Below are 27,042 nucleotides of genomic sequence, written 5' to 3' on the forward strand. Positions count from 1 at the left end.
ACTGTGGCATTATTCAACTGAACTGTTCTTCCTAATATTATCTCTTTTAAAATGTGAACATCACAGCTTTGTCTTTACATGTGTGTTTCCTTTAAGGATGTGATCTGCGCTTGATGTTTCAGGTCTGCGTTTCAAAAATCAAAGACGGATCCAGACTCGACTTAGCCAAACTTCTGGTTTGGCTTAAACAGCTTAATCCTGGTTCAGTTTGTTGAGCTCATTCAAGACAGGACTTTTCACAATGAGTTCTGCTTTTCTGAGCCTTCTTTATAAAAAATTTAAAAAAAAACATCTCTCTGCGGGATGCTACTGTTTGACAAAACGACCAAAGAGAAACAGCAGCGTGGCATGTGATTGTGGTTGATCTAAGGCCTAAAAGATCCATGCTGTGAGAAGACAGGATGGTAAAGACGCTCTTGTTGTTCATTCAGGTGCAGATTTATGTGTGAAGAGACACGGCAACAAAGTGCGGACCGGCTGTCATCTGCGTGTCCAACATTACATGGTACAAAAAAAGTGGTGTCTGCATTTTAAATGAAAACACGTTGCAATATTCCCTCATGTCAAGCTCTTTCCCTCTCACACGCACACACATTCCGTATGAAATAAATAGCAATATGTACAAAACTCAAGTTATACAGTATGCAAGTACACAAAACACAGCTACACACAGTACACAACTTACATCATGTAAACGACCAACAAGCATAGCCCTGTCATTTTAAAATGACTTCAAATGAGAAAAGAAAAAGATAAACCATGAAATGGGAGTTGTACAAGGCTTCCAGCGCTATAATCAAGCTATATCAGATCTTGACACAATCCAGACACAAGGCTTTTCACGATGGTGTCAAGGTGGTCGGTGTGTTTCTGACGCAAGAGGATAAGGGAATGTGAAAAATGTGTTTGAATTCCGAGTTTGAAAAGACAACTGTGATTGAATTGTGGGAAAGTCAAAATTCTGGGAATAAAGTCTGACTGTATTCTCAGAATTCTGACTTAAAAGTCTGAACACCAAATTAATTTTTCACATTGTCCCATAATCCTCTTCCACAGTTCCTAGATGTCACATTGCTGTGGTTAATTCTCCACTGTCATATTACCTGTCCTAAACCCTTGAGAGAATCAAAAAGGTAGCAATCTGAGGAAATCTCCCATATGAGCCCACAGTTGAGAAACACATGATCCAGCCTTTATTGTTCTGACCCGTCCATCCTGGCATGCTAATCATCTTCCTCCCATCACTACCTCACCTCTGAAGTATAGACAAAATAAATAGCTAGGTTGTGGCAAAGTGTAATAGAAGGCAAAGGCAGCAAAGCCAAGCTGTCTTTCTCCTTTGGCAGCCTCCTTAAACAGATTTGGGGTTAGCAGGGTAGACAGGAGGGAAGTTTAAATTTAAAATGTTAGATTGGAAATGAATGACCCTAAGAATCATTCTTGCTGGAAATGTTGGCGGATACAGATGTTTCACCTATACAAGGGCCAGATGTAGATCTGTTTCAGTAACCTCCCTTAAAGCTTTAGTCAGTCCATCCTGAAAAACGCGATTATGCGATCGCATGATTCAATGCATAATCAGCCAAAGCCGCTCTTTCGCCGCATAAATTGCCGATTTCATCGCAAAATATGCGGGGCTTGCATGATTTCATATTCCCTGCATTTTCGTTGCAAAAAAAGTCACATATATCTTAGCAGAAAGTTGAAAAAGTTGCGTTTACTTCACACAAGAGCAGCCATTTTCCCCTGTTGCCATGGAAACGAAATGAAGTGACGTAATTACGCGACGTGAACGTCATCGAAAAGCAGTGTGTTGGGGAGGGGAATCACTTTTTTTTTCCTTTTTCATCAAACCGCAGTTTTTGCAAGTTCCCGCAATTTTTGCAAGTTCCCGCAATTTCATCGCATAAAATTGCATAAATATCCTGCATATTCCATCGCATTTTTTAAGAAAACGTGCCGCATAATCAAGGATTTTTGCCCGCAACAATCACAAAAAAACCTTTTTCTGGAAGGACTGTTTAGTGCGTAACTTTTTGTATTAATGAACATCCGTTACATTCAAGCCATCGCCAAATGAGTTGCTACAAAGCTAATTAAGACTGTCAGCTCCACACAACTCTTTGTGTATTTCTCAGTATGGCTATGTTCAGAAGAATGTGGCGTCCGGTGACTTTCGCACACAGAAACTCGAGTGAAGATAATGACCTCTTCTGAAGAGTCCATCATTTCGGAGGACAGTTTTGTTGTCATTACTTAGAATTCCTCATGGGGGCGACAGAAACTACGCACTATAGCTTTAAAGCAACACTATGTAACTTTTAGCGCGAGCAGTAGTTCCAATGAGACAACCTGTAGGGGGACCTAAGAGAGAAAAGTTACATAGTGTTGCTTTAACTATGATACACTTTGACAATAACAGAGTTGACCAATACTGCATTTAATGGGAAGACTTTGACCTTCGAAGAAGCTAATGCCCCCTTGTGAATGACGACATTATTGTAAGACAATTTTGGTTTCTTACAACTTGGGTCCTTTTTACATATGAAGAGTTAATTTGCAAAAACAGATATAAGCCATTCTTAAAATGAATAAACCAACACCCGTTTGATTGACATTCCTTTGAGTGCACAATAAAAAATTCATGGTTTATGAAAATTAAAAACGATAGAGATAGCTTATCAAAACAACCCAGAACCAGTATGACTGATATTCCCTGGCTGGCACAAAATAAAACATGATTTGTGAAGAAACAGAGATAGCCGTTTTTGCAAATGAACCCTTCATTTCGGGGAATTTTATAATTGTAATCTTGTACTCACTAAAACCATTAATGAGATTTCGAAACATTGCAACAGAGCAAAAACAACAACATCTTTGCATTTAGATGATCAGACAGCTTGATAACAAGCAAACAGTTCAACCAGATTAAAGCAAGGCCAGCTGAATTGTTGCTTATAATTCCTGATTCACCAGGAAGACTGTAGTTCTACTATAGTAGAGTTCTGCTTGGGCCTAAAACTGAGACCGGAACCCAGCTCTTACCACTGTCTCTCACACCTGACCTGGATGAACCCTTATGCCATCAAACTTGAGACTCAAACCCAACCCAAGAGCCAAAGCTACATTAATTTTTGCCTTATTTCATTCATTGCTGACTGTTAGTTATCCATGCTAATGGATGTCTCTAAGGTTCTCCTCCATGACACACTTGAAAGCAGACAACTACGAGCGAGAGCGGCGATATATAATAAATATTTAAATACATTTCATATGACAATGACCCGAGCCGGGCCAGACCCAAGACCCAAGCTTTACGCAACTTAAGGCTCCAAAACGACCCAAAACCTGATACTCTGTCAGGACTGGACGGGTTCAGGTCTCGTAGCAGAACTTTGAACTGCAAAATTAAACACTTTAGATAATATTTATTACTGTGAATCTTCATTTTTTCTTCCCAAATAAGTTGGGCTAACCTTGGGGTTTGTCTGATCGTCGGACTTCTTGTGCGGTTTGCCCCGTCCACCTTCTTTTGAGCGAGTTGCTGTGTTCCCAGATCTCATTATTTAACTTGTGAGTACAATGGTATGATTACCGATAGAAATGATGGCCACAACATTCTAAAAATCAGATCCAAGTTGTAATAAACTAGAATTATCCCTTAAGACCATCTGTCCCCCAAGAATAATTTGACTGAGTGGAAGCAACAAAAAGGTTTGGAGTACTGTAGGCCATGTATAGGAAGCTGAAGAAACCCTTATGGAACAGATTGTGACACTAGCTGCTGATTACTGCTCACACCGTAGGGTACTTGAGTGGTCGAAGTGCCCATTGGTCAGCCTAAGTGCCCCTGTGGTCGGGTTAAGAGCCTTTAAGGTTGGCCCAAATATTCCTGTCATATGCTCAAGTGCTCACATGTGACTTTTGTGGAAAGAAAACATGATTTAACAACCATGATATGTCTCGAGCCCAATGGGATAATTCCACACTTGATGTCACATATCGTGTAGGCAAAATGAGGTACCTTTAGTGCCCCTGTAGGCAGCCCAAGTTCCTGCCTGTGCCCCTTCAGGTAGCCCTAACTCCCCTCTAGTTCAAGTTCCGCTCTGACCTAAGGGTGGAAATGAACCCTAACCTTGTGGGAGAAAGAGATGCCCCTGTATCATTCCCACCTCTGCCCTTTAAAAAGTCTGTGAACGCCAATATTTGAACATGTTTTCCTATCATTCTCCTGTGTTTCAGTAGAGAGATTCCCATTTCAGTGTTTAGGGTTTGGTCGCTCTAGTTAGAAATAAATTATTTGGAAAAAAGTAATATCTGGCATTGAAAGTGGAAAGACACTGAATATCCATTATTGGCAGGTTCAATCTAAACGCATTATCAACCTCTACACTGTAAGTCCCTATTCCACTTCTAAGCCATTGAATATTCTAAGAAAATAACAGGGTTGTGCAAATATAGCTCAATAGAAGCATGAGGCTACTAGGAGGTGTAATAGGATACATCTCAGAGAAAGTCTGAAGCTCTAAGGGTGAATATCCAGTTTAGTACAGGAGCCAATCCATTAAAAAATTAATCCGATCATAGTTCCATTCCAAGGTTCAGAACCTTAGCACAGCAAACAGATCCAGAAACTGCAAAGTCACATCAGTTATCAGCAAAATCGAAGGCATCGATCCAGTCGCGGACATACAGTTATTAATCAAGTGTTCTTCGGACAAGTGTGTCAGCTGGCACTGGAACAGCGGGATCTTTCCACAAGGGAATCCTAGATGTCAGTGTATTTCCAATGATAGCACAGTCCATGTGGTGCTATTAAGGCACCATGAAGTCCCGGTCCACACAGCATTCAATGTAAAACACTGGGCCTTATTGACGTCATCCCATGGCAGCCATGTGGAAATTTTTTCAGTTTTGGGGTGAGAAACTCAAGCTACAATGTCAGATCCAGCATTAATAATCCTACTCTATACACACCATGAGAAACAGAGGAAGTTTGACCAAAAATTTGGCATTTCACAGATTCCTCACTAAAACTCTAACAAATCTATCCCGGTAGCTTGGTAACAAGATAGGTTTGTCAATAAAGGCTTTAATAGGCCTTGACGAACTAGGTTCTATGATATGTCGTCAAACACATTGCAGTGTTCGTACCGGTTCCATTTGGCCACATTCGAAGGTCGGGTGAAAAGTCTTGAAGTGTTGATGCAGTGAATCCAACAAAATATGATATCTACACACATTTTTGGACAGTTTCTCCTCAAAGGCATTCATGGTGTTAGGTTTCATTCTTGAAAACTGACAAAAATTCAACATTTATTTAAAGTAAGGTTTCCAACAATAAATGAATTTAAATTAAAGCGTAGCTCTCGCTAAAATGCAACCTAGGGTCTTTTTAGTGAATGTACACAAGTCAAACTTTCGTTTCAAAGCATAATTAGGATGGAAACGCCACTTTTAAGATTTATCGAATTCTCATTTTCGGTCAAATGGCCTTTTGAATGGGAGAGCTAGGGGCACTACTATGATCGCATCAAAATCGCTATTTTTAAAATACTAAGAAGGCTCGACACAACATGAAACTTTGCTCGAAGTATCACCAGGGGCTCTACACATGAACTCCAGCATTGAGAACACCGTTTGTGTACACAGAGTTTACTAAAAAGAAAGGTTTTGACAACTCACTTTAGCTGTTGGTTTTTCCGGTCGCTGTCCGTCTAGTCAGTCAAAAAGTGTCGATCTCCGAATGCAACGTAACAGGGAGGAGAGTAAAGATGGAAAGCTCCTAAAGCTTAGTTCCATATAAAATGCATGGATAATTTGTTGTTCTGTCGTTAGTGAAAAACAATATTGACCTTATTGACATTTCGTCCTATGGAGTCCGTTCATTCGCATTCGGAGATCGAAATTTTTTGACTGACAAGATGGCAGATAGCGTAAACAACAACTGCTAAAGTGAGTTGTTTAAAACTTTTCTTTTTAGTAAAACATTGTGAACACAAACAGTGTTCTCAATGATGGAGTTCATGTGTAGAGCTCCTGGTGATACTTCGAGCAAAGTTTCATGTTGTGTCGAGCCTTTTTAGTGTTTTAAAAATAGCGATTTTGATGCGATCATAGTAGTGCCCCTAGCACTCCCATTCAAAAGGCCATTTGACCGAAAACGAGAATACGGTCAATCTTAAAAGTGGCACTTCCGTCCTAATTATGCTTTTAAATGAAAGTTTGACTCGGGTACATTCACATCACTAGGTTGCATTTTGGCGAGAGTTACGTTTTAAGCATTTCTTTTAAGGAAATTCCTAATTTCCCTATGATTAGGACCAAATTACACACGTCTCTCTCTCCCTAAAAGGAATTTATGGACTCATAAAATAAAACGTTATCAGTTTAAAAAAAAAAAAAAAAAAAAAAAAAAAAAGCTATATACATTACAGTGACATCAGTTTTCATGTCTTCCTCAAATCAGAGAAATATATATGAAAAAATATGTATCACATAAGAGGGAGCGGCCAAGCTGGGTCAATTAATATGGATCCCAGTGCTAGTTTTGACACTAATGAGGTTTAAAATACATATTCATATGCATATGATGGACTACAGCCACTAAATTGAGTTGGGGTGTTAGGCTGGCTGTTGGAATGGAAAGCAATGCACTCTAATTCATATGTATTCCACGTATTTATTACTGTATGCACATTGTTTTAACCCCAAACCACAGTCTTTTTTCTAATCTCACAAAGTAATTTTGGTTCCTCCTAATTTTGGTTCCAGAGATTTACTATTTAAATCATAATTTCAATAAAAACTGTAGTATAGATTCAGTAAATAAATAAATAAAATCCCTACAAATCGCTCTTCAAGGCTTTTCACCCACCCTTCGAGAGTGTCCATTCGGAACAGGTGGAAACACTTTGACTTGGTTGGACAACACATAATACATCCTAGGTGGTTTAAAGCATACTGAGAGCCATATATGCCAATCTGCCAGAGTTTCTTATCCTGAGTGTGGAAAAACGTCAAATATCCCCCGTCTACTGTGGAATTGTAGGAGCTGCAGTCATGTAAGGAAGACCAATCTCATTGCAGTCTTTCGCTGTATTTAGTTGTCACTTCCTGCTTTCAGCATGGTCTTTTGGCCAGTGTTAGGCTACAACATCTCCTGTGAGGTGTAACGTTGGGCTGTAAAACTAATATAATGAGAGACAGTGTGTTTCAGTGTGTCTGAATTGTGTGTGCCTGCATGCATGTGGGCATGCGTGTGTTTGTGTCTTTTTCCAAGTCCACATCTTCTTCTGTGTTTGAGTGTGTGTGTGTGTGTGTGTGTGTGTGTGTGTGTGTGTCACTGTCCAGGGTAGGTGGGGTAGTGTGTCGGGGAGTGTGTGGGTATGTGCGGCTGGGACTGTGTATGTGTGTTTGCCAGGGGCAGCGTGGCATGGCGGTCTGGAGGCAGGCGGGTGGACAGCAGGTCGTCCTCTGCAGCATCACCTACAGACAAGAGCAGGAACACAGCTGTTACTGTAGCACAAACAACATACAATGTGGTCATTAGAAATGCTGCTAGGTGTGTTTTTTTTTCACTGTGGACAGCACCAGGCTAGCTGTTTCCCCTTGCTTCCACTCTTTATGCTAAGCTGGGCCTGACTCCTGCTCTGTACTTCTGGAAACTTCTGCATTTTACAACCTGGACCTGATTATCCCACGTTTTGTGCCTAAGTGACTAATGGGCACAACAAGTTTTGAAATTGATCCAAACTGCCCACATCCCAACCAAATCCATTGGGCAAGAGTGTACTGGAATTGTAAAGATTTACAAAGAATATGTTTACGGCACTTCCTCTCTAACTGGGACGTTTTGGTAGCCTGGAAATCCAGACCCAAATTCGAAAGATTAAGGGTCTGGCTATGAGTAATGAAAGTGGCCCAACTCGAGGGGCGGCACCAAGCATGCATTTGAAAATATCACTGCACGCAATTGGATAACACTACGACCAATGTTTACTGACTGATTCCAGACTTAGACGTCGCAGCGCTGTCATTATCTGTTTAGCTCGCCTCTGGCCCGCCTATATCAGATACACCGATGTGATTGGTGCAGCTCGGCTCCAAGGGCATGGGTAATGAGCATCATTACTCAATGCCAGAGTGACTCGCTGAGCAAATTCAAATTGTGCTCTGGATTTCCAGGGTAACATTTTGGGACTGATTGGTGGGATTGTTGTGGACGAAGTACACATGGCGATACACTGGTAATGGCAAATGAGGTTTAACCATGTATCCAGCTAATTTAAATAGCTCACGTTACTGTGTTGTGTGAACTGTTAACTTCATTTAATATTGTATGTGGCGTTTTGTTTTGCGGGGAGCAAATGTTCCACCAAAACAAGTTCCTTCCCGAGACTATTTTGCAGAGCCACCATTGCTGTGTCGGAGCTTAACGCCGCTCAGGACGATTGTGATTGGTTTGAAGAAATGCAAAGAATGTATGTGTGGTGTAGCCAGATGTTACTCCACAGCGCTGTGGAGCAAGGTCTGGCAATGCGAGACTAGGTTTTATGATGAATCCTGAATAGGATAAAGGAACTTACGGGATAACATTTAACTGGAATTGTACCTTGTACAATTTCATGTGACACAAAAAAATGGATTGATTGTATTGAGCGAGAGCCCTGCAGCTGCAAAAAACAGGCTGCAATGTAATCCTATTGGGAAATTATGCACAATTTACATTGAGTAGTGCTGTTTTTGCAACTGACAAAACATTGTTGTCCCAATTAGTCAAAAATAGCACAAAAACATGGGAAAATAGGGTCCAGGTTGAAAAATATCAAAGTTTGCCCTTAACACTTTGGTGTTTATAACTTCTCCTTCAGCCATGTTGGTGCCAGCAGGTTTGTTTGGAGCCAGGAAATCCAGAACAGGCACAATACAAATGGCATGTTTTTGCACTATACATATAGAGTTGTATAAAATAGAATGCCATAAGAAAAAGAGTAGATAGAAATTGCCCAAAAGGCCTGTGTGGGGCATTCCGGTACCAGGATCCATGCCGGTCTGGTTTCCAGTGATGTGGTGCCAGTAGACGGATCGGGGCAGGATGGCGGTTGGGGTGCAGGGGTAGGAGCCAGGCTCTGAACCCACAGACATCAACTGGGAGTCATAAGCATAAACACAACACACAACATCAGGAATTTAACAAAAGAGCACTGTAGATTTCAACCACAATTAACAATGTCTACAGATATTTTAGTGAATTTCTACCACAGAACTACTGCATTATCACAGGAAACTTCAAGGGGAACACCACCTAAATTAAGAATTACAATTTGTTATTTGCATGGCCTGGGAAAGTTCAATCTAAATATTTGTGAACATAAGCTGGATGTACGGATGTTAGCATAGGCGTAGATTTCAGGGGAGATGCAGGGGATATGTCCCCCTCAATATTTAGAAGTGGGAGATTTGTCCCCCCTCAAAAAATATGAAAGACAACCCACTCCCTAAAAAGAGGCAAGAAATGTATATATCCTTCTTAGGTCTGCTTTTTATGGTCGCGTTTCTCCAAAAGTTGAATCCGTCTGGACTTTATTACAGCAAAAAGCAAAAACAAATAAAACAATGATCAAATCCCACAATTGAAAATTGAATACCTACCCAACAAATGAATATCCGTATAGTCTGATATTCAGATCCAGCCCTAGTTCTTACCAGTCAATATATGTTTTTCAAACATTTCAGACAAAGTATACTGTATGAAGTGTTTGACGCTCAAAAGGGTTTGGGGGAGGACCCACAAACAGAACCCCCGGTTATAATGTTACCCCCCCTCCCCATTGTTGAAACTAAACATATGCCCAAGGGCTCTCACCCTGCTGTTTTTCTCCATCTCCAGCAGGACCTTCTTGTGCTGCTCGGCGATAGCCAGCGTGGAGGAGTGAACCCTCTGGTAGATCTGCTCTCCCTCTCTGGTCTGGAAGGTGTAGAGGCCTTCACCGCTGTCACACATCCTGCACATAACAGCAACTCAGTGTACAAAACAGCACGGGCTGGCATAATGGCCAGCACAATATAATGGAGAATGTTACAGTACTTACATACATACTTTAATGAGCTCGTACTCCTACTACACCTAATAGAAATTAATCAACGTGGGATTTCAGGGAGTGAATCGGTGTCCTCTGATCTAAATGCTGTTTCATTCTGACAACAACAGTTTTAAAGCCGTTCCACCCCGTGTCCCAACCAGAATTCCGATATAAATAGTATTTAGTTCACTTGAGTGGAGTACATTTGGTCCAGATCAGAGAAAAAACATGATGCATTGTATCCTTCTGGCCTAGTCCACTCATACATGGGTATTTTTGAAAACATACCTGTTTTTCCCTACCTCATTCTCAAGAAAAATCCTGTCCACACAAACACTATTTAAAGAAGAGAAATCTCCGTCCAAATTAGAACGTGAAAACACAACTGAAACGCTGTGAAGACCATGACAAACCAACAGGTGGCGATATAACCCTAACCCTAAAGCCATGTTGGCCAATCAGAAGCCTGAAAACAAGCTGTTACCGGAAGGTTACCTGGCTCTGTACCATTCCAACACCTCTGTTACTAAATATAATGGAAGAGTAAGTAACTGTACATGTATGCGAAACCATGTGAAACTTCCTGTTAGCGGTTCAAACCAGCACTATTTTATATTTATAGCCAAAAAGCAGAGAAGAAGCTAAGTTTAAAAAAAAAATCCCCTATGTACAGTATGTGTGGACTAGGCCTTAGCTGTAATCATAGTTAAAGTGGCATAAAGTGGCATTTATATTCTTGAACGTTACATTCAAGCCATTGCTAAATGAGTTGATACAAAGCTAATTAAGCCGATGAGCTCCACAAAACTCTCTGTACCCGCTGTATTTCTCAGCATGGCTATTTTTACTAAATGGTGTCGTCCGGCGACTTTCCCCGAAATTCGAGTGAAGATAATTACCTCTTCTGAAGAGTCCATTATGTTTTTTTAATCCTCCGTGTCCTCCTTGGCTACAAGCAAAAGCATGGAGGAAGGGCCGTGTTGTTGTCATTACTTAGAAAAACATCATGGGGGCGACAGAAACTACGCTCTATAGCTTTAACATAAAGTCAGTCACAAGTGGACTGACAGATAACTTATTAATCGGACTGTTTTGATGTCATCCTGCATCGTCACCGCTCTATGAACCCACATGGGGAAATGAAATCAACTGATTGATTGACAGCAAGTCATGCAGCACTTTACTGAACCTGATGTGTGTATTTACGTCATCTGTTGTCAAAAAGAGCTCAGAAATACCTGTTTATGAGTTAGTCAAGAATTGGGAGAACATAATCAGATAATCATTGACCAAACAAGCAGACTGAGACCACCGGAGAAGGAGAGGCGATACATTATAAAGTATAAAGGAGTTAAACAACTACACTTGAGATATAATAATTAAGCATTTTATAACCATAGCGCTTTTTTCAACACTAAAAGACACGTTCACATGCTACAAATACACTCAAACTTACTGTATTACTGTATCTTCTTTTTGTCCTATTTTTACATGTGTGTCATTATTCATAAAATGAGCTCAACTAATTATAATCATGTCAATAATCACTGAGAGCTCTTTGTGACATTAGATGACATAAATACACAAGTCAATCAATTTTATTTCCTAATGTGGGAGCATGAGGCGGTGACGATGCAGGATGGCATCACCAAAACTGTCCAATGATTGAGTTGCCTGTCAGCCATATGATTTAGGAGTTAAACTCCTGGCTTGTTTGCAAAGCCCACAATTCATATTCCACTTGATCCAACTCTTTTGCACACAGCCTGTAACATATAAATGACCAAAAAGAACAAGTGCACGTCTGCACACACTCAGTGCCCTTTCACAGATGACCTCACACTTTAGTGGCTGGGATTGGCATTGAGTCCTAAGGCTCTCTGATCATCAATTCCCAAGCGATTATTAGTAAATGAAAATAGTGTGTCCATATTGTGATGGTAGTAATACATGTCAGCAATGTTGTTAGGAAAACGAATGGCTGTAAACTAGCTGTAAATGAATGCATTACAAACGAGACAGTCTTTGGGAGTGACGCAGTGCAACATGCCCACAGACAGAGGGCTCTCTTGCCACACACACACACACACACACACACACACACACACACACACACACACACACACACACACACACACACACACACACACACACACACACACACACACACACACACACACACACACACACACCTAATCATAGCTCGTCAGGTTTTATCAAAGAGGAAGAGATAAGGAGGTCTGACCCAGCATTGATTCATTGTCTAACCTATTCAATCAGAGAGAGAGAGAGAGAGAGAGAGAGAGAGAGAGAGAGAGAGAGAGAGAGAGAGAGAGAGGTATCCTTGGCCTGACCGTAAGATGACTGACAAGTCAGTGAGTTGTAATAAATGTTTGACAGCTTTATCTGAAATACACACTTCTATAACAATGGATGTGTTGTCCCTGTATGTGTGTGGCAACCTATGATGCATGGCAGTACTAGTACTTTGGTGTACTGCAGGGGGTACCTGTTTTTTCTACCCAAAATGTTTTGTGCTGTTCAGGGGGTACTTGGCTAAAAAAATAAATAAAAAAGGGGGGATTCAAAAGGGGGGGTTCAGCAATCAAACATCCCCCCTCCCTCCCTCCCCTAAGCCATCCCACTCCTGGACTCACCGGCCGGCTTCGAAGGTGAAGCGGGTGGCGTCCCGTCCGTAGCGCCGCAGGGAGCAGAGAGGCCAGGTGACCAGCTTGGTGCGAGGGTTGTGAATGTCCCACAGGTAAATGTTCTCGTGGGTGATCTGCATCATGCACTCCCCATAGATGTCCAGGTTGGGACAGGGGAGGAGGAACACGTTGAAGCGCTCTGAGGAGAGATGACAGGAACAACTTCAGGGACCCATTGACAGCGCAGCGTGACTTGCTTCAGGGATTTCACCAGCATCGAGAGTTAACAGAGTTAACAGAGAGCAGACGTCCTGCCCCACAGGTCAGCTCTGTTCTGGGTAGAGATGTTTCGATACCGTTCCCAGTATCGGAAAAGCGTCCAATACCGCCTAAAATGCTGGTATCGGTAAGTACTGGAGTTTGTGCACCGATCCGATACCACGTAATTTAGCCCTGAGGAAAATCTACTTTAAAAGTTGTTTATTTATGTTCTTTTTCCGTTACGACTGACTGGATAATGAAATAAAATTCTATGGCATTCATTGTTTGTTTGTTTATGTTTCACAAACGGTTTAACCTGAGCCAGACTGTATAACAATGATAGAAATCATTTCACATCCATACTGGTATTGGATCGGTACTCGGCAGAGGGTGACATGGGAATCAATTGTCGCTCCCATTCCATCTCGAGCCCACGAAAATACTCCCGTCATATCCCGATCACGTGACTGCCCCTGCCCCAAAAATCCTGTCCTGCAAAATCCCGAGAGAAAGACTCCTGAATCCCGTCCCGCTCCCGTTTTGTTCCCTATGTTGTCTAAAGTTATCAGACTCGGTTGCCCCCCTGTAGCATGTTTGGTTAATCGCGGTCAAATCACTGAAGTTGCCTCGGAAATGTATCTGTCTACTGTAGTGGACAGTAACATCTGAAAAGCTTGTTACAGTATTCCAACAGCTAAAAGATTTCTTTGTTAACATCAAATTCAGCAGCCATGAGTCTCTGACAGAGTTCCTGGAGCTCATAGAAGGCTCATAGGATAAAATGTTGAATGCTAACAAAAAAATTGTTAGTTTAATATTTAAAAAAAAAAACACCTTTCCAGCTTTGAATATGGACAGAAAACCCCACAAACAAGTTTCAAAAGACGATGCTAGAAACCCTAGTGTATATGCAATTTAGAGGATATAACATACTGTACAGTATGTAAAAATTAAAAAAGACCATAGCTTCCAGAAATGGTTTAAAGGTCCCCTATTATGCTCATTTTTAGGTATATAAATGTATTTTGGGTTTCTACTAGAATATCTTTACATGCTTTAATGTTGAAAAAAACTCTGAATAAACCTGTATTCACCCTCTGTCTGAAACGCTTCATTTTAGCACCTGTCTCTTTAAGAAACCCCTCCTGAAAAATCCCAGTCTGCTCTGATTGGTCAGCATTTCCGGGTCTTCCACATCTGCACTCTCAGCGTCTCTGCACCATCATTGCAGCCGGGGAATGACTGTAAAGGCACTGACGCAACGCATTCTGCTTAATATAGTATAGTTGTGACATCACAACCGTACAGCAGTCCTGATGGCCCGTTTAAAGACAGTTTCCGAATACGGGCTGTGTGCACTAGTGTTGACCAACTGATCAAAGAGCCGGTTAAGTAACCCGACTCTTGTCACTGAACCGGGAGACTCGAGTGCCATACGTCAATGAACAGCAATGAACCGACTCACTCCTGTTTTTTTTCTTTTACTTCATTCGTGCCATTGTGTGTAGCTGGTATTCTTCTCCTACTGTGTGTGTAGTAATCTAGCTCATTAGCGCCTCCCCTGGAGTGGTGGTGGTAGAATCAATCAGGAAATGAGCTACCTAGACCGTGCACCAGGCTACTGAACGAGACCGAATGTAACCGTGCAACCGGCCGGCCCGCTCGAGTGTAATGTAACCAAGCCTTGTTTCTGGTGCATCTTAGAGGATAGTGTTCATGGCAATTCACACATTATCAATGGGGAAGTACAGTACATCTCATACAAATACACGCCATGTTATCTTGGTAGTTATGTTAAGTTAAATGTTAGAGAGGTGAATGTTGCTACGTGGTAGCTAGGCTAGGCTGTCACGAGGAGACCGCGCACCAGGCTACTGAACGAGACCGTAACCGAGGCTACTGCATGAGTCTATATTCAAACGGGTGTCTAGGTTCTCGGCAAGTTTGAGTTATTAACCGATCCCAGAAGCCTTTATTTCTCGTGCATCTTAGATGATTATGTACATACAAATTCATGCATTTAATAAATGTGTTCATGGAAATTCATATGCTACATTACCAAGGGGAAAGTATATCACATACAAATACACGTAATGTTATCTTGGTAGTTATGTTAACTTTTAGAAGTGAATGTTGCTACATGGTAGTTAGACTGTCATGAGGAGACCGCACCAGGCTACCGAATGTAACCGTGGCCAGTGCGTGAGTCTGTCGGTCAGTATGAGTACCGCAACCGCTCGAGTCTTCTGCGGTGTCTTGGTTCCTGGCGGGGGAACGCGATCACCACCACCAGTTGTGTTTGAAGGAGAGCCAATCTGAGCCGGAGGCCCAAAACTAAACCCCAGATCTGCCATGGTGGCAGTAGAACCTTAAACGTCCCCTTGAGATGGAACCTTTTACTGTGCATGTGTGATTTTGTGTATTTGTGTGGGAATGACCTGTGTGTTCACACTGCACTCCAGCAGCCAGGAGATCCGGCTCTCCCATACTGATGTCATTGAGCCGTGTGCCCAGGCACTCAATGGACAGCGTCTTAAACCAGTCCTCCGCCTCTAGCTCTGGAGAGAGAGATACACACACACACACACAAATACAAGCCATTTAGACAAATCTTCTTCCCCTAATTCAAAAGTCAGTGTAAAGCTATCGAGACGCTTTCAGACGGGGAAGAACTGAAATGTGTTTTAGGCGAGAACTCAAAACTGCTGCATCTTAGCAGCTAATTATGTCGCCTCCTGCCACAAAATCAAGAGATGACCACGGAAACACCACACAGGAGTAAACATCCGTTTCTAACAACTAAACACCCATCTAGATCAATAGCTTCCTGTAAATATGTAAATATGTCAGAGTTATAACAATGTGGTAAGGATTTTGCTGTGCCATTGTAAATTTCGTGCCTTTATCACGTCATGTTTAAGTTGGTGTTCATGTTACAGTTTATGTTGTGCCAGTTATTGTTAATTTCCTTTTCATTATATATAATCTGCTTTGTCAATCAAATAAGCAATGTCGAGTCATGCCAATAAAGCTCTTTAAAGTGCCCATATTATGCTCATTTTCAGGTTCATAATTGTATTTTGAGGATGTACCAGAATAGGTTTACATGGTTTGATTTTCAAAAAACACCATATTTTTGTTGTTCTGCACATTGCTGCGGCTCCTCTTTTCACCCTGTGTGTTCAGGTCTCTGTTTTAGCTACAGAGTGAGGCATCGCACTTCTATCCCATCTTTGTTGAGAGGCGCACATGCGCAGTAGCTAGGTAAGGATCACATCAGCTAGCTGTTTGTTTCTACAACTTCAGCCAGTACAAGGCAGGATTAGCTTGGAGACTTCTTCTAAACGAGGCCGCACTTCCAACTTTGCGTGGAATACCTGCAGAACAGGGACATGGAAGTAGTTCTTTTGTAGATTATGGTGAACTAGTGTGTGTTGTAGCAGTGTTTTGCCATTGAGAACGAGCTAGCATGCTACGGTAAGCCTACTCGTTCCGAACAGCTCACCCGGAGACTGAAGGCAGGATACATTCAGAAACCGTATCTCACTCAAAACAGCATGGATGTTTGTTTTTTCTAAGTTTGTATGCGTGTGGAAGCACCAGAGACACAAAATAACAGCACACAAACAAATATTATTTTTCATAATATGGGCACTTTAAAAGGCCTTGCTTTGCTATTGGGGATGATTCGCCCTACTACGAGTTTGTTTACCATCAAAATGACTTTGAAGCTGTTATATTAAGGGAGAAATCTTGCATAGTGTGCCTTTAAACTGAAGTTGAGAGCGCGAGAGAGAAACTTTCTTTGACTATTGAAATTTTCATGGCAATAAAGCCCCTTTGAATTGAATTGAGAAGAAAAGAGAGGGAAAGAGAGAGAGAGAGAGAGAGAGAGAGAGACAGACAGAGACATAAAGAGAGATGACATCTACTAGAAGTGAGAGATAAGGGTCAAGTCCTGACAATACGGAGCTGTCCCTCTGTTACCTGATTCGCAGGTGAAGGTGCGCGACGTGTCGTCTGTAAACACAATGGCCACCGCCTGTCGCTTGGTATCTCGGGGCAGCCGTGTGATATTCTTGACGTTGCTAATCTCTGTCACCTAGGTAACGGATTGAAGGTAAAAATGGTTAACAAAGTGGAAATCGGGGCTGATTATTTCACTTCTTACCATTTGATTAAAGGGATGACACCTTGGTAAAACCCATCATATTTAGGCTGGAATGGTGACTTGAAAAGAGGTTGAGAGGATTTTTAGATTAGGGCAGTGACTGACAACTTTCTCCTGAAGATAACCCAAAATATACAGCTTTTTTTTTTTTTTAACTATCACATTCATCACCATGTCTTGAGGTGGAAAATGATATTGTGCTAATGTTGAAAATACTAGGGGGGGAAAAAAACTGATGAAAAATAGAACAAAGTCACTCGACAACTTCTCTTTAACTCCGCCGGTGTAAAAGTGGAAGGTCAAGTGAGGGAGAGGTGATGATGATGAAGAGTGAAAGATGAGTGAGTTCTGAGAGAGAGAGAGAGTCTAGTAAAAGAGAAGAAGAAAGGATGTTGATTCTCGCTGAGCTCAGAAGTAAAAGAATCAGACTTTAATGTGGAGGCTGACTGCTTTCATCCCTGTCAGTGTGTTTCTGTCAACTCTTTAGCTTTGGTGTTTTCTCCTGCAGAGTATACTTATCACACACACATGCACGCACATGCACGCACGCACGCACACACACACACACACACACACACACACACACACACACACACACACACACACACACACACACACACACACACACACACACACACACACACACACACACACACACACACACACACACACACACACACACACACACACACACACACACACACACACACCTTAGGAAAGGCTCTGATGTAGGCAGATTTCTCATCAGGGTATTTCTCCAGACGACGAGGTCCTTTGCTGGATGACTTCTTGAAAACCAGCCAGCAACGCCGATAGATCTGTAACACACACACACACACAGACACACACCAACATTATTACAATATTACATATTTTTGTGTTATCTTATGTGACAGAACCAAAACAAGTCCTGTACATTGAGGTTTTTTTGGGAGAGAAAGTCACTAATAACTAGTAACAGAAATAAAAAGGCCTACAGTGGACTGTTTTTATTAAAGGAGTACGTATTGTATGCTATCATATGTGGACTTGCTGACATGATGCGTTTGTCTGTTACCTCATTAATCCTTCATTTATCGTTGATTCTGTTGTATTTATGTTTATTTGCTAAGCTGAGAACAGCTGTATCACACATACTATGGTCATTAATACAACAAAAATGTCAAAAGCATTGCATTTAACCCATGTGTTGTCTTTCCCTCGACCATGAAAAAAAAACTTGTTTTGTTGCTCTTTTCAACAACAAAAAAATGATTGTCTTTTTCTCAAAATGTTTTATTGATCCGCCCCCACCCCCCAATGTCTTTGTCCCTGTTGTTGACATTTTGTCACTTTTTTGACGTCTTAGCCACTTTTTCCAAAGTTTTTGACACTTACTTCTGGTGTTTTTGAAGTTTTTTTCGTAGTCCCCCAACGTTTTGTCACCTTGTTCGACATTTCCGAAGCTTATTTTTCGACCTCCCATATTTCTGATATAAAAAAAACAACAACTTGGAAACGGGTCAAATTTGACCCCAGGACAACATGAGGGTTAAAAATAAAAATGTCAAGGGTCAAAGTTTGACTTCAACGTAACTTGCAGTTATTTAAGGAAAACTTTTACGAATACCCTCCAGACGTGCACACATTACCCCCGTTCTTTACACTCTCTATTGGCTCCCGGTGCATTTTAGAATCAATTTTATGATTTTAATGTTTTTTTTTTAAGGCCGTTAATGGCCTGGCCTCTGCGTATTTGGCCGAGATTTTAACCCTTAGCGAGCACAACAGGTCCTTGCATCACCGAAGCACCTCATTTTAGAAGTCCCACGGTCGAGATATAAACTGTGGGCTGATGTGCCCCGAGACTTTGGAACAGGTTACCCCTTGACATTTGCACTATTACAGACCTAGCTCTTTTTAAACCTAACCTCAAAACATATTTATTTAGAATGGCTTTTAATACATAGTAGCGCCGTGACATTTTCCTTTCTTCCTCCTGCTTTTATGTAACCTTTTCTGATGTTAGATTTTATTCTTTTCTGATTTAACTGTATGCTTTGTTTAATTCTTGTTCCTTGATGTAAAGCACTTTGGCTACCAGCTAGTTGCTGTGAAAGGCTACATCATTAAATATCGAGTGATTGATTTGCTTCACTGGTGATCCCTTACACCTCCTTTCTGCCTTCAGTTGGGTACTTCCAAAATGTACCCGAATGAGCCTGAAAAGACCTGAGAACAAGGCTGTGAACTAGTTGTTGAGGCTTTGGGTTTTATGTGAAGATGGAGAGAGCAATGCAGTAAAATGTTGTCCAGTGGAGAAAAAGTGACTCGCAGCTCTTTCTAAAAACTCATGCATGTCCTCTGGCTGCTGCTCTGTGATGTATAGAAAACTACATAGACAACTAACTGAGCTTGGAGGCGCAGAAATGCAGCCTTTTAAAAAAAAATAAAAAAAATCAGCACTTGCAATAAGATAATTCCATGTGACTTTTTGGTTTAATGTATTCATACAGGGTAAATCTGCAAGGCAGGACTTCCCATGATGCTGAACCACCTGTCTTAAAGATGTAAGATAGGCATTAAAAATAAATAGGCTAAATGCATCTTTCAGAAAGGGAAGCTGATGGATATGGATATCTTCATTTAATGAGATGCGACACTTTCTGATAAATAATTCTGTGTTGCTACTTCTGTGGCTGGAACAGTGACTCATGCAGCACGGAGGGGTGTGAAAGAAGACATATAAATAACACAGCAGTGCTAATGTATCACATGTCATCCTTTCAAATCTCTTCTCCTTCTAATCTCTTCTCAATCAGTCTGAAATGATTTGGTTTTTGAACCAAATCATTTAGTAAATCATAGTTTTTTTTACATTTGAAATATATGGAAGAGGATTTAGGGCCAATGTGAAACATGTATTTGAGAAGATATTCTGACTTTATTCTCAGGACTCTGACTTTATTCTCAGGATTCTGACTTTATTTCTCACAATTCTGACTTTAAACTCAGAATACATTTTCATTTTCACATGTGGCTAATCTAGTCTGAGCACACACTTAAAAATGAAGAAATACTGATTTCAGTTGAACTGACGGGCACATATAGCCTGGCTCTGCCCTCCTACGTACTTCCACTCAATTTTCATTTCCCTTCAGTACTCCGTCTGGGTTTGCGGTATATTCTTGGGTTTTCTCCGGCCAAATATTTGGCGGTCCAATCAGCGAACAGAGGGAGTGTTGAGGACGTGCGCTAGAAAGATGCGAGCGAAGCCATTCGGTCCGTTGTGGCAACGCTGCCGAATATCCAGAAGTTAAAGCCCGAGCAAGAACAATCTTTGCTGAGTTGTGTTGGTGTCCATGATGTTGTGGCCCTCCTCCCCACGGGGTTCGGGAAAAGTTAGATTTTCCAGCTCACTTCGTTAGTGGTGAAGGAGTTGGCTAAGGCTAACGCTAGCGATGCTAATGCTAAATATAAGCCGATAGTTGTTGGTCTCCCCACTTGTTGCACATGCGCATGACATACAGTACGTCACAACCAAACGTTAGAGATTGGTTGTGTGTAGAGAGTGGCTCTGGGCGGATCCAATAGTTTTAAACTTCAACAGAGTACCCGCCTTCAAGGAAGTTAACACTTGTCAATGGAGAGTGGCCAGACTCTCTGTACAAATGAAATGTACCAGAGTCTGGTAGGACCAGGCTAGGGAAAATGCGTGATGAATGAAGAAAAACAGCCGACCATTACTCAAAATGCCCACGTATCCATTCAGATCTCGTGCCGACAGGGCACTTAAAGGTTAGAGTAGCATCGTGCCTGGTCTAACGTCATCATTTCCTCATGTGTTAATGTAAGCGAAGCCCTCTGGAATAACAGAAACCACAAACTGTTTCACATCAGTTTCACCTTTGAAGATGTGAGAAGGGAGCAATTAGCACTCGCCGCTCCCTCCCTCCCCATTCGCTGCCTCCTCTCTTTAACTTCACTTAGCACTTCCCACTGCAGAGACCCGATTACTTCAAACACAGGATGGGGAAGCGATATCGGGGAAGGAAAGATGAAGGCGAGGAGGGAGAGGGATGATGTGGAGGAGGGGCTAAAAAGAGATAGTAGACATGAAAGCAGAAGGGATGTACATGAAGAAAAAACAAAAACTTTGGCTTCCACCAGACATTAATTATTAATTTAATAATTTGACACATATTCATGCTGTATCCCCCTAACACTGCCCCTTCACAGTTGCCAACACCTGTCCAAAACAAACGAAAACTGATATTGGCTGGCAATTCTTTTTTACATTTTTTGTTATTACCCCAATAACAAAGCTGTTATGGCAGTTACACTTGATATGAGATAAGATACACCTTTATTGATCCCTATAGGGGAAATTACGGTTGTTGCATCAGTACAAAAGAATCAACAGAAATAACTACAGATAAGCATGGAAAGGAACAGAAATAAATAATAAGAAACCAAAAATAGAATAGAATCAAAAATATAAACTATACAGAGTATTTGAAGACATAATGACATGATAAAGTGAGTGGTGCTGATCATATAGTATGATAGACTATATATATATATATATATATATATATATATATGCACTTTATCATTTCTTTGGAGTTGAGTTTCTGACAAATTGATGAATGTCAATATTCACTCTCCTTGATTGGTCTCCACCAACTCCTGAGGGAAATATCTGTCTCTTTAACTACTAAATGCTCCACTATGTTCACCAGCTAGACTCTTCCTGTGTCTGTCCGCTGTTGGTGCTGAGCAGGTAGGGTTCAGTGGCTTTATCACAGCTTTGTCTCTGAAAACAGCTGGCTGGTTGGTGAGAGCGATGAGAGTGATGATGTGGGCCACCGAGGGTCTGACCTGGGCGCTGCACACTGACTCAACTCAAACACTGGAGGACTTTCTACTCCAGCATCATATTTGTACTGCAATGTGATTACGTGTAGGACTGGGTATCGTTCAAAGATTTTTGATACTGATACCGTGACCTCGATACTGGCTCCTGATACATTTTTGGATACAAATTTGATAAAAATCCATTTAATCAAAGAAATGACAACATTACGGTACGCTGTAGTGAAGCCTCTCAAAATACAACAACACATGAGCCCCGTCTCTGTGCTCAATGTAGAGTTTTTCCTGCATGCATTTAGCAGCCAATCAGCAGCATTATTAGATCTTGGTAGAAGCATGCTGCATGCTTATTGGCACACTGACTCTGAATGAGATTTACTCCTCAGGTATTGAAATTGGGTATTGAATGATGAGGCATTTTTCCGATAATCCATACTAAGGAGGCAATTCGGTCGGTGCCTAAAAAGTATCGAAGTTCAGTATCCATCCTTAATTACATGTGACCAATTAAATGGATTGATTAATTGATTGATTGACTGATAGATGATTGACTAATACGGTTAGTGAAGGAGACATCAACAGGCACAGGTCAGTGGTGGGATTTTTATCCAAATAATAATAATAATCTAGTGATCTTGAAACAAAACATTGACTTTGTCCACAGTTCAACTCCACCTGAAAAAAACTCATAAAATGATATTCAAATCTTAACCATATAGAATAATCAATACAATAGGAACCAATAAAGAAGTTGATTGGAAAGGAACGGGACAGGGTAAACGCAGTCTGTACAAGTCTTAATAAAGAAAGGAATGCATTTGTAGCCTGTAGTTCCTTATTAATGGTGAAGTTGAAATTCAAGTAGGCAGACAATTTTCCAGCAAGAGAAACTGATAACAAAGTAACGAACTGCGTGACCTCAGAAAAGTCTGTGTCCAGTGGAATACATGATGGACCTCTGACAAACAGTGGATCTCTGTCCCTGTGTTTAGGCTGCATGGATTTAATTTTGGCAATGCTAAAGCGTAACTCTCGCCAAAATGCATGATCAACACTTTTTTTGACTGGCAAGATGGCGGCGAGTGGAAAAACCAACTGCTAAAGTGAGTTTTTTTTAAGTAAACTCTGTGTACACAAACAATGTTCTCAATGCTGGAGTTTGTGTGTAGAGGCCCTGTTGATACTTCGAGCAAAGTTTCATGTTGTGTTGAGCCTTCATAGTGTTTTAGAAATAGTTATTTTGATGTGATCATAGTAGTGCCCCTAGCACTGCCATTAAAAAGGCCATTTGACCGAAAATGAAAATACGGTCAATCTTAAAAGTGCCGCTTCCGTCCTAATTATGTTTTTAAACGAAAGTTTGACTCTGGTACATTCACAAAAAGACCCTAGTTTGAATTTTAGCAAGAGTTACGCTTCAAAGGAACATGACGACTTATTGGGAATTTAGCTTATTCACCGTAACCCACAGAGTTCGACATCTTTCAAGTTGATACATACCCTTCTCATCTCCGTGCATGCTGTAAGGCTGTCTGATGACTCCAGCGGCATCAGGCCAGCACAGAAATTAATGGTGAATGGTTCCAGCAATCCTACTGCTCCAAATAAGTGACAAAATAACGCCTACATGTTCCTATTTACATGTTGTGATTTGTAGAGTCACAGCGTGAACAAAAGACAATGTAACATGAGACACAGCCGTCTTCTAACCTTAAACAAACCGGAACTATATTCTCAGGCGGAAGAATATAGTACTTGGGCGGAGTGATTTGCTTTGCAGCAAGCCTGTCTGAGAATATAGTTCCTGGTTTGTTTACGGTTAGTAGATGGCTGTGTCTCATGTTACGTTGTTTTTTGTATACGCTGTGACTCTACAAATCACAACATGTAAATAGGAACATGTTGGTGTTATTTTGTCACAATTCGGAGCAGTAGGATTACTGGAACCATTCACCTGCATGTTGGCTAGGCTAAGCTACCAGTGGAGCCGTCAGACAGCGTTACAGCACGCACGGAGATGAGAAGGGTATGTATGGACTTATCTAACGCTTGGGGTTACGGTGAATAAGCTAAAGTCCCAATAAGTCTGCGTGTTCCTTTAACTACTAAAATATAGCTTAAAGGTCCCATGGCATGAAAATTTCACTTTATGAGGTTATTTAACATTAATATGAGTTCCCCCAGCCTGCCTATGGTCCCCCAATGGCTAGAAATGGTGATAGGTGTAAACTGAACCCTGGGTATCCTGCTCTGCCTTTAAGAAAATGAAAGCTCAGATGGGCCGATCTGGAATCTTCTCCTTATGAGGTCATAAGGGGCAAGTTTACCTCCCCTTTCTCTGCTTTGCCCACCCAGAGAATTTGGCCCGCCCATGAGAAAGAGAGAGAGAGACATCATGGCTTGCAAACAAGCGAAGCACGACAGTTGGTCAAGGCCACACCCCCGCCCTCCACCTTGCCCCCCCTCTCTCCTCCTCAATAGCATTTAAAGCTACAAACATAGAAACGGCACATCCTAAGGAAAGCTCATTGTGGGACTGGCTCTAGTGGCTGTAATTCTGCACCAAGGCTGAATTTCGGGAAAGAGACTTCAGATACAGTATTAGAGGAGGTCCACTAAGGCCTATATAAAAGCATCCAAAAATCAGCATGTCATAGGACCTTTAAGACATACTGTATAGAAGCCTAATGTAAGCCTTACATTATGGACAAAGTTGCAATGCTGTGGTAAATGAAGAATACCACTGCAATATTGAGTCAAAAATCATGGAGGAATAAGAGGGAGAAATACAGCAAGCTAAAAGAGCAGTTTCGGCAGTGGTAAGAATCACCAATAAGCTGTAATTGCATGACACACATGCACGGACGCACGCACGCACGGACGCACACACACTGACAAAGAGAGTGAGTGAGAGAGAGCGAGAAAGAGAAAGAGAGAGAAAAGGGCAATATATTTAGCAGCTGTAGTAAATTGACTTACAATTAAAAAGCCCATAACATTTTGTCAAAGGAAATACAGAGAGGCTGCGGGGAGGGAGGAAGAGCGGAACAGAGGACAACAGCAAGAGATAATGAAGCAATAATGAAGGAAAGACAGTGTGTACTAGACTGCGAAAGAGGGCGGGGGGTTGTGACTGAGAGATGACAGAGAACAAGACAGTGGTCAGGGTACAAAGATAAAATGAACATCAGTCAACACAACCGTTTTCTTTTTACAATACAAGGTGCTTAACATAGGGGATAGAAGCAACACAATACTGTTTATAAAAATGAAAATGTATCAAATATTTAATTCATTCATTACAAATACAAATACATATCTTTTTGCAAGGTAATAGATATAATAGAAATTCAAATGTGTATGGAAAACAGTTTATTGACTAAATACCTGCAAGACAAAAAAAAAACTTCAGGAAGTGGGATACCACCACCAATGTGGACTTGATTTGTTCAATCAAATAGACAACAAATGTGCTGTGAAATATGTCAACTGAACTGAAAAAATACTGGGGGAATCGCCTAGGGGTGCACCGATCCGATATTTGGATCGGGTATCGGCCCCGATATTGACAAAATAGCTGGCCAATCCAGTTTTTTTTTTTCTCTCTCCCTTGCAGACACTGGGACCCCTGTTAACTGCGTCCCTTTTCACTCATGGTAGTAACTTCATAACACAACAATTAATAACCCACAACTAACTCTCTTTAAAATGATAAAACACCATAGCATATAACAATTTCAGACAAACAGTTTCTAACACTAATAATTTTACATTTACAAATGTAGCTAAACCTCCAAATGGCATGCTGGGTAAGATTACAGCTGCTAGCCTAGCTAGCCAGGTAGCATAACAGTCTGTTAAGCTGGGAGATGCTCCGGTCGCTACTGCACATTCAAGAACCGAGAAGAAAGTTAGCTAGAGGATGAAGAAAGACCGGAGATACACCAGAACAACGTGTGCTCAAGAGAGGAGCCGTCTGTTGTTCCCAAGTTTTTTGTTTCTAACAAATCGGACATAATATAGCCACTGTTGTTGCCCGTCGCTCTCATGTATACTACTTAGTAGTATACTACTACTAAGTAGTATATATATATATGTAGACACATATAGCCGACGGCCGACCATTGACAGAAAACCCCGTCGATATGATCAACCGCGTCCCCGAGGTCCAAAAAACTGCCTCGGGACACATCAAAAAGACAAGAGGAGACGAGACGTAATACGCCTCCATAACAGCAGGCGGCGCTAATCTGTAATGTCGCCCAAGAAATGAAAACCGACAGCTGATAGGACGAACGTCATGGCGGCCGTTCAGAATACAATCTCATATTGTACTAAAATAGTTCATTGAAACATGTTTCTGAAAACATTTTAAGCGAGAAATAGGCCATGCAGTTGCTGAATCTGTCTTCATTTCAGCTCAACAAACGTCAGTTTAGAAGATTTTCATCAGATTTTGAGAGACTCTAGTCACCTCATTCCGCTCGCCATTTCCGGGTGAGTCCCGACGGCCCTGCCGCCGACCGAACAGGTCAGGTCGGCCAAAATGAACGCCGACAGCACCTCAGACGGACGACGGCACGGGACACACTGAACAGATTTGAGTCACTGACCTCGCCAGACTGTCCCACGGCCTCGCTGAAATACGTCCGACAACCTTCTAACGTTATTCAAACAGCGAAGGAGGCTGACAGCGGAGCTCCGCTCACTCGCCCACTACAACCACACAACAACAACCTAACTTACCTGTGGCCAAGGTAGTGTTTATACAACTAGCTTACAACTACTTTGTTTTGAAAGGGAAACAATGTTAAAGCTGTTTGTATGTGTATTCATTCGATTTTAGTTTATTTTACTACTTTGCAGTTTGCACAATACAAATAGTTTAGCTTCTGTAACTGTTTCATGGATTCCCCTTCATATAAAGTTATTGTATGATGTCGTGGAGCCAAACCCTTTAGTAAAAAGCTTTGAGTAAACATGATGACATTAACATGATGACATTAACATGACATGACATTTT

At 41.4% G+C, this 27,042-nt stretch overlaps 1 protein-coding gene across 1 annotated transcript in view; it reads right to left on the reverse strand.

The window, feature by feature from the left end:
• Positions 1–6,234: 6,234 nt before the first annotated feature.
• dok4 (docking protein 4) overlaps positions 6,235–27,042 on the reverse strand; it is a 94,536-nt gene continuing 73,728 nt past the window's right edge. The window contains exons 4-10 of the mRNA XM_028579245.1: positions 17,876–17,983; positions 16,982–17,096; positions 15,433–15,552; positions 12,743–12,932; positions 9,869–10,007; positions 9,039–9,150; positions 6,235–7,488 (exon numbers count right to left, since the gene is read on the reverse strand). Coding sequence (XP_028435046.1) covers positions 7,343–7,488; positions 9,039–9,150; positions 9,869–10,007; positions 12,743–12,932; positions 15,433–15,552; positions 16,982–17,096; positions 17,876–17,983 — 930 coding nt within the window. The 3' untranslated portion in view covers positions 6,235–7,342. The remainder of the gene's footprint in view (positions 7,489–9,038; positions 9,151–9,868; positions 10,008–12,742; positions 12,933–15,432; positions 15,553–16,981; positions 17,097–17,875; positions 17,984–27,042) is intronic.

Source organism: Perca flavescens, chromosome 1 (assembly GCF_004354835.1).
Source record: "Perca flavescens isolate YP-PL-M2 chromosome 1, PFLA_1.0, whole genome shotgun sequence".
Lineage (NCBI taxonomy): Eukaryota > Metazoa > Chordata > Actinopteri > Perciformes > Percidae > Perca > Perca flavescens.